The following is a 9,235-nucleotide window of genomic DNA, read 5'->3' as shown; positions in this document are numbered from 1 at the left end:
GTTTTTACAAGCGATCTTTAATGTAACTTGCAAGAATAAAAATTGACCAGAAGTTATTAAAAAAAAATTGTCAAAACCACATACAAAACGAAAACAATTATCCGTCACACTATACCATCGAATCCACGCGAGAAATTTCTCACTATCGCCTGCACCTACCGACACGTTTTTTCAAAGCGCAGCCAGCAAAGTGCACCCCACTGCAGTTCTGTTCGGCATACATAGGTATATATATATATATATATACACATATATATCTTTTCTGTCGGCCTACGCGTCGGTTTTCCCCGGCATAACTACCCTGTGTTTAGAGGGCAATTGTGAGAGAAGCCCCGCTGCTTGTGTTGGCCGTTCCTGGACCGCGTGCGGGGAATTTTCATTGCGCCCCTTTCTCCAGCTATGACGACGATCATTAAATTAGGCGCCCTCGAAAAGAAAGGGTTAGTTTTATCGAGCGCACCGAGAATGAGTTATTGTGTCAACTTTGGCTCGCATGCCGTAATGAAATTTCCGTCTTTTTTTATACTCCACGCGCTCTTCATTGCCGCACGTCTCTTTTTTTTCTTCTTTTTTTTAACGTAACTTTGACTAATTGTTTGCGAGAGCATTTCTACGCTGTCGTGCTAATAGTTTGTTGATTTATGAACATCTTTTTAAGAAATATATATCTCGAGTGGCTGCTATTTTTCTCTCTTTCTATTGTAACCATGATCTTTTCTTCACTCATATTAATCTTTTTCTTTATTTTTAAATTATCATAGCTTGGAGTATCCATTTTTTTCACAAACTTTCATGGGAAAAGATAAATGATCAGAATTGATAAATAAATAACTAAGAAAATATAAATTAAATTTAATCAAACGTTTTATAAAAATGTCATAAAGTCAGTTGTATACAGATATGACTGTATAATATTAACATATAATTTTATAGGGTAATAAATGTATACAAAACTTTCAATCAAATACATTTGACATACACTATACGCAACAAACTTTTACAATAAACTATAAGCGAACATAGTAATTATAAGCAAGAATATGAACAAAAGACAACTATGCAATAGTAACATAAGAAAATCATGGCCAATTTCTGTTTAAATTTAGGATGCGTAATCGAATGACATCGAAAATTGGCCGATTACATCGAACTGAATTGGCTTAGACTGCATCGGTGGTCTGACTACTCTTTGACGATTTGTACACCCAAAATTTCTGAAGAAGGCAGCTGCATGAAACACGTATTGAACTAATCAAAGTATTCTTTGTATACACAACCTAAACGTTATATGCAATTGTATCTAAATGTAATATAGCCGTTTCTTGAATAGGATTTTTTTTGGATAGTTAAATTAATTCTTTGGATCTTCTCAAGTCAGACTTTATTTGTAAATTTACCGACATTTCGATCACCCTAAATCTTAGACCGAAACGTCAATCGAATGTTATATTCTGGTAAAAAAAATGTTTTGATGCGAAATTCTAACCATAACAAACGTTAGAAAAAAAGTAGCGTTAACGTCATTTCCAACAAAAATCGATCCAAGTTAAACACGTGAAGCAAGGATAGTAAAGAACGTTGTAAACATTATAAAGCCCTTTTTTTTACTATTTGCATGGAATAGTAGTAAAACCGATTTTACAAAAATGTTATGGAATTTGGTCACGCGGATATAAATAATTGGAGGGAATAATAAAAAATGGTTGAATACCGACAAGGATAAGGGTATAGGAATTTGAAGAGAAAATACGTATGCGTTTAAGCAAAGACTATTCGTACGTATGAATACGAATAGTATATAACAATTTATTGTAACAAATACAATGTACAGACGTGGAATTAGCAAAAAATGTAACGTCTAAAGAAGAAATCGGGGGAGTCCAAACAGTCCAGTAATCTGCACATAACTAGTTTTTGACACACCTTATATACGCTCGCTTACGACTAGTGGCATTAATTAAAGGGTTATTCTGCTGCAGTCGAGACGACAATATGATTAATACCATTACTGTTGTGGTAATATTTACACAACGGCGATCGCTACATCGTTCCGTTCAACGGTAAGGGAAATTATGATTATTATATACATAATTGAGGTATCGCAAAATAACTGAAGACGAAGAATCGTTGAGCGCATAAACATTGACAGGCGTTTTTGGTAATGATGATAAACGTAAATGTACAAATCTTGTCGTAGCACATTAGACGCGTAAAAACGAAGAGGAAATCCGCAGGCAGGCGCACACGATCGCGTCAATGTCACGTTAATAATGCAATTTTATACAATTGTAGGCGCGCACGCTTCGTCGTCTTCGCTCGCAAGAGTCATACGTCAAAAGAATCACAGACAACCGCGCTCACCGCTTTAGAAATATATAAATAAATATAACCTTAATTCATATGTACACTCGCAACTGGGGATCGGCACCGGACTTTAAAAGTGCACGGCGACGGGCCGCCTCAGCTGGACGTCGAGGTCGAGCGAAGGCGCAGTGGGCGAGGTGGACGAGGCGTGCCCCGACGAGACGGGCGTCGACGAGCCGGGACTGCTCCCGGGACTGCTGCCGGGATGCGCCGCGAACATGGACATGGGGTGGTGGTGCGCGGCGGCCGCGGCCCCCGAGAATAGCGAGGAGGTCGGGTAGGGCTTGCCCTGGTGCGTGGCAGCCACGGCGGCGACGCCGGCCGGACTGTTGTACAAGCTCGTGTAGAAGCTGCTGACGATGGCCGCGTTGTTGTTGGCCACGTCCGCGGCCGTGGTGGACGCGGGCTGCGGCTGCGACGCGGCCGCCGAGCCGGCCGACACCAGCTTGCCGAAGTTGACGGGGTCGAAGGCCGAGCCGAAGTAGCTGGGCAGACTGGGATAGTCGAGCGTCGGCGTAGCGCTGAAGTAGGGCGGTAGGAAGCCGGGAAAGGCTGCGGCGGCGCCCGGCAACCCCGGGCCGGCCTTGCCACCCTGCACGGACACCGGCAGCTTAGGCTTCCGTCGAGGGCGGTACTTGTAGTCCGGGTGCTCCTTCATGTGCATGGCGCGCAGACGCTTGGCCTCGTCGATGAATGGCTGCTTCTGCGGCTCCGACAGCATCTTCCACTCGGCGCCCAGCCGCTTCGAGATCTCCGAGTTGTGCATCTTCGGGTTGTCGAGGGCGATCTTTTTGCGCTGGATGCGCGACCAGACCATGAACGCGTTCATGGGCCGTTTGATGTGCTGCTCCTGCTGCGCCTGGTGCGCGTGGACCGCGTGGTGATGGTGCAACTGATGCTGCTGCTGTTGATGCTGATGATGCTGCTGCTGCTGCTGCTGCTGCTGCTGCACAGCTGCGGCGGCGAGTTGCTGCTGGTGCGCCACTGCGGCCGCCTGCTGCTGCCACTGATTGCTCGGCTGGCCTATGCTGTGCAAGTCCATGCCGCCGAATAGGCCCAAGTGTTGCGAGCCCATCATCGTCGAAGCTCTTCGCCTTAACCGTCTGATTCACTGTACGAGCACTGAACAACTAATTAGCACTGGGGCATGCTGGGAGCGAATGCCAGACGAACGACGAGAGACCGATCGGCGTGCGCACCGTGTAGACTGTTCGTGGTAGACTGAAGACCGAAGGGAGCCGAACCACGACGACGACCGGACGCGCAAGAACGGGGAAATGGGCCGTCGAGAGGAGCTATTGGATGGGCGGGGCTTCAGGCTCCGCCCGGTCCAGCTTCGCAACGACCGTTCGGCTCTCCTCGGTGCACTCGGCGCTGCGCAGCGGCGCTGCTTTGCGTGCCCAGCGAAGAGCCGCCGCTAACTTGCGATCGTTGTCGTATCGATTGTCGCGCGCGCGCGCGCGCGCGCGCAGTGCCCGCCTAATAGCGCGGATCGCTGCGATATGACGGCGGCTGGATTGCCAATTGCCGGATTAGAATTGCCGACGGTGGCCGCTGTCTCGTTTCCCTTTTGTTTGTTTTTGTTTCGCTCCAGTCGGAGCGCGCTGCTCGTCGCGATTATTTGGCTTTTCGTTCGCGGCCATTTTACGATACACTTCATTTAGCTGTCGAACGTTGAATCGGTGAACAAAACGTTGACAATAGGTGAACCTGTGCGCAGGATTTACAATTAATGGACTGCGCTCGTCTTTCTTTATTAATTAGTTTCTTGCAGCGTTTGCATTTTCCATGGGCAATTAGAATGGAATGCATAAATGAGAATCCAAACAAAACCGAACTAGTATTTGCTGAAAATGACGTGAATCGTATTCTATATCATTTTCATTATATAGCATGTTTGTAAGAGTTATAATATATATTATATATATACGTGTGTTCTTATTTGAAAATTTGTCGATAATATTGTCAATAGAAAAAGATCGAGTGGTCAACGCTCACGTAATCTTGTTGATTTGACAGTTGACATCGCGGATACGTATTCAACCCCTTCGACAAATTCGCAGTCGTATTTTTTTATAAACAGTCGTCGTATTTATTGTATAGATGCGGAAATGCGCGCATAAAGGTTACAGTAATACAAATGCAGTAAATAATACTCACTATTCGTGCACTTTCGTTATTTAGTACACAATATTGCATCCAACACTTCCACACAAATACTAAATGAACTTGATGCGAACTACCTGTCTTTGAGGAATTGTAAGCTCTGCAGCTGTTGCTTGGCCGAGTAAGTTCGTACGGACTGTCGACTTGCTTCGAAAAGTGAGATAATGTTCATTCGAGACTAATCGAGTGGAAAGCTATAAACTGGACTGCACCTTCCTCACAAATGGGAAGCTCTATTTACGGGCACATCGTTGCCGTGTTCCGACATTATTGTGAAAGTAGAGGCGGGTAGCACGATGCGATAATACTCTATAATTTTGGACGTTGATATAAAGAGATAATCTGTTAAACAGAAGAGTTGACGAGGTGTTTGAATAAATTTATTAATAAACGAATAATCGAGGCGTTTTAACATTTAGCGGTAAACAGGCAAATTCTTTGAATTATTTCAAATGGTATTTACGTCAGCCGACAATTTGTAAAATTAATTTTACATCTTTTGTGTTTGTGGGTGGGGTTGAATAGAATCCTTTCAATGAATCATCAGTATGCAGATGAAATTTATTTCAAATATTCTACGAACATTTTCTCGAAGTCTCCAAGATAGTTCATCGTCAAATTTTAGTCTCAAAAGCCTTCGTCATATTAGCTGAGTAGCGCCATCTAACAAATATTCATGGTATCAATGTAACTATGTAGCATGAAATAACCACTGCGTCTATAAAGTAGAAAGCTACTTAATTATTTATTATTAAAATAATAAATTCAATGAATGAATTATTTGTGACGATAAGTACATACGTTCATTGTGAACAAATGCTATGCTGTATACTTACTTCTTTGCATATTGATGAAGCTAATGTCTGCTTAGAGTTGAATACAAATGTATAGATTTTTACTATGAATATTTAAATAAAAATTTTTGTCGAATTCCCTTTACAATATTAACTTAACTGTTAAAAATCTCACAGTAAAATTCTCTGCTATTATTATCGCATTACATCTGCGCTGTTCATGTGCAAATAAAAAAGTTTTTCTATTGGCACATACAATCGTTTATAAAAATGTATCTAAACAAATTTTAACAAAATTAAGTTGTTACTTTGAAAATTTGATCATACCAATCGATTCTACGGGAATAATTATGATGGAAACGTATTTAACATTTTTTTGTTAAAGTTTAATTTGTTAAAACAGTAACGTTGAATTTCTGCAAATAACAACTTTTATCATAATAAAGCCGAATAATTTTATGTAAACCATTGAAAATAACAAGATATTTACGTCGAAATCCAAAGCAACTAAATGAAGCGTTAAGAACATTCGCAATGGGTTATTCTGTTCCTTTCGATTCTACAATCCAAGCTTTTACTTTGTTGCGACAAATTTCAGAAAGTAATATTCCGCAAAAAGGAAAAAAAATGGAAAATATTCATCATAGAAATGAGGCATTCACAGTACAGTGATTTCTCATGACAAACCCACAACATGCATCTCCGACAGCACAAACCCCATATCAAAAAGGCAAGTATAAAAGACGCGAGAGAGAGAAAGGGAAAAGCGCACTTCTAGCGAAAGAGTACTCGTATAGATCCTGTGCTCGCGCATCGCGGTAAACTTTAGCTAACCGATATCAAGGTCTTTTCTTTGCGAGCAGCCCTTCTCTCTCTCTCTCTCTCTCTCTCTCTCTTTCTCGGTTGATGCGAATCTTCAGGGACTGTATTTCTCATACATGGCCAGTCGTCGCAGCCTCCCATTGGGAAATCTAGCGAGACAATGGCTTGCGCAAAAGAAATACGCGCGCTGTGGCCACTTGCATGATGATCTGAAAAGCCAAACGCTGCTGCCGCTGCTCCAATGACGACGAAGAAATGCTCGTGTTCCCCGAGGATTTGGCCCTGCCTTGTTCTGTTATCTTTTTCTTCCCCGAGCCAACTATTGTCTTTCATTCTTGCTTATATTCTCCAGATGGGGGATTTTTGCTTTTTGCGCTACTGCTGCCGATGCTGTTGCTGGCCGTCTCTACGCTCTTTGGCTTCGATTCTCCTTGGAGTGGCTTCAAAAGTAAAAGCTCTCTTTCTGATCTAACGCTTGCCAATTGGATTGCTTATCATTAGTCTTTTCATCTGTTTCAGACTTGATTGATCCTAACAAGAACTTTCTGAACACGGCATTCTTTACTAATTAATATTACTAATAACTGCCCGTTAATATATTTAATTCCTGTTTATAATTTTATATAATTGTATTATTCGATATGCGATAATGATATTTGCCATTATTTTTACTGTAAGAAATTAATGAGTTCGCTAAGCCATATAACTAATTTTGACTTATAATCGTATTTTTTTTACTGGCTTGAATATTTACTCCGATAATAGCAATATTCAATTATTATTTTCCTTACGAATAACTAGTGAACAAAAACGGAGGTAATTTTACTTAATTTTTCCGTCTAATTGTATCTATTTCTAGAATAATGAAATAAATAACGATCACAACTACATTAATAAACTGACTTATTAAATTCTTTTGTTATATTTTTAGAATTGCAAGAATCAAATACTTAATATTTACACAATAAAAACTTTTCGAAGGAATTATTCAACGCTAGTTTTCATTTTTTCAAGAAAACTCATAGTTCAGTCCACGTGGATTTCCTCGCAGATTTCCAGGTGGTAGCCACAGCGCATACATAGTATTTTTGTCGCCAACCGCTTTAACTAATTAAAGTTAAAATGAAAAAATGTACCGTTTCATAACCACCAATTCTTTAAGTTTATATTTGCATATTGCTTCTTATACATTTTCACCTCTATGTAATGAATTTTTACAAATTAACACATACTTTGTAGAAATAATAGGTCGTGCTTGTAATTACGAAAGTAGCTTATATTTCAACTAAGTATTCAAGTAATTATTTAAAGTGAAGTTATTTCAATTAAGTATTTTTGTATTATCACGTGGATTTCTATAAACGTGTGCATTTTCAAGTTAAAATTACTCATGGATTTCCATGTAGAATTAATCCCCATGGTATTACCCAAATCCACATGGAAATTCATGTTTCAATGGGGTTGATAATTATATAAACATTTTACAGATGTTATGAAATCATTATTGGAGTAAATACAAAGAACGACAAAAACAAAATTTTATATATAAATTCGTATAATGAGTTGGTGATCTACTAACAATACCAAGAGATAAAGTTGTTGTATAAGCTGTCCTGTTATCAACGTGCTTTAATAAAAATGTTGGTTATATAAGATTAAATGTCGAATCTTGATCTTTTGTTAACTTGGCGGTATTTCGTTATCGATAATTTTACCGATTTAAAAATGTACTAAACTTGTAAATCGTGAGCTGGATACTCGTCCGGGCCACCATATGTTTACTATAGACAAGTAAATCAGGGCAACGCATAAGTATAATTGTAAATATATCAGCGTCACCTTGAATTGATCGAATTCATAACAACAATAAATAATAAGAGACATGGGATGGGTGTGCGACTATACAGACATTGTTATAGCAAGGATCTAAATGGAGTAAAGACCATTTATAAATATTCAATAATATACAAATAAATTACAAAAATAAAATTATAACGGCGAATTACGAATCGATCAAATTCAACTAGTATAGGATAACACGTGTGACAGAAGAAAAGAACTTGTACGCGAAACTCCTGAGTATGATGTTGAAGGGCTACTGACTGAAGTTCGTTTACCGGCACGGCTCGTATTTAGCGGTTGGCATTTCGGAGCATAAAATATGAACGTAACATCATAGTCATCATACATCGCCTTTTTGTCGTTCTGGACTCGAGGACTAGATTTACACAGGTTGGTGCTTCGAATCTCGTCTCGCACACCTCGCATCAAAAATCAAGTTAGATTCATGCGGGAGAAGGTAATTTTAGCCGTGCTTCGCGCGAGCGCAAACATTCACACTTTAAATGTACTATTTTGACGATTATGGAGAAACTATAAATCACGAATGAATTTTGACGATGATGCCAATTCGCGCATTAACACTACAAAATTAATTTGGCAAGTTAACAAAGACGTACATTTTTTATAGCAGATTCTAACATTGAAAATTCAGCTCTACAATATGGTATATTTACAATGTTTATAACTCATATTTCCATAATCAGGCAAGTGCAGGTAGTGAGTTCTATCATTTTCTGGAAGAAATTAACCGACTATACCAGTAGTCAACCAACACAAGCTTTTGTGATGGTAATTATGACGATTATGAGCTTCGGCAATCAGGGCAAACCCGGTAGAGCAAGTAGGTGACGCGGTGAGATGGTCGAAACATGTTTTTTACAGCGCGGCAATTTTTGGGAATTGTCTACTGTTTTTTTAATTTTACTTATTATTATTATTATCAATATTATTATATTTAGTTCCGTCAGATGGTTAATCATAAACAGGCACGTTTCCAAATTATGAAGCGCAAATATCGCTAAAAAATTACACGCGATACTATTAACTTATATTATTGCTTATGAATGTGATGAACGTTATTAACTATAGTTAAATATTTAAAAAAATCTCGTTCTAAAATAAATTCGACACTCAAACCATACTCTAAAATTGATAATAATTATTAAAATACTAAATAAGAAAAGGCAGATTCTAAAACCGCTCAAAAATGTTTAATATGCTTAAGAAGTACAAGTAGGAAATATATT

General features: G+C 39.3%; 1 protein-coding gene across 1 annotated transcript; it reads right to left on the bottom strand.

Annotated features, from left to right (window-relative positions):
• Positions 1–1,757: 1,757 nt before the first annotated feature.
• Positions 1,758–4,658, bottom strand: LOC131666726 (transcription factor SOX-21-like). Its single transcript, XM_058939590.1, has 2 exons — positions 4,525–4,658; positions 1,758–4,211 (listed from the first exon to the last, which is right to left on the bottom strand). The coding sequence occupies exon 2, from the start codon at positions 3,440–3,442 to the stop codon at positions 2,435–2,437; it is 1,008 nt and encodes a 335-aa protein (XP_058795573.1). The 5' UTR covers positions 3,443–4,211; positions 4,525–4,658; the 3' UTR covers positions 1,758–2,434.
• Positions 4,659–9,235: the final 4,577 nt, after the last annotated feature.

This window comes from Phymastichus coffea, unplaced genomic scaffold, assembly GCF_024137745.1.
Source record: "Phymastichus coffea isolate CEN01 unplaced genomic scaffold, Cenicafe_Pcof_1.1 PCOF00060, whole genome shotgun sequence".
NCBI classification, from domain to species: domain Eukaryota; kingdom Metazoa; phylum Arthropoda; class Insecta; order Hymenoptera; family Eulophidae; genus Phymastichus; species Phymastichus coffea.
The sequence above is the reverse complement of the archived record's forward strand: the minus strand, read 5'-3'. Positions and strand labels throughout refer to the sequence as shown.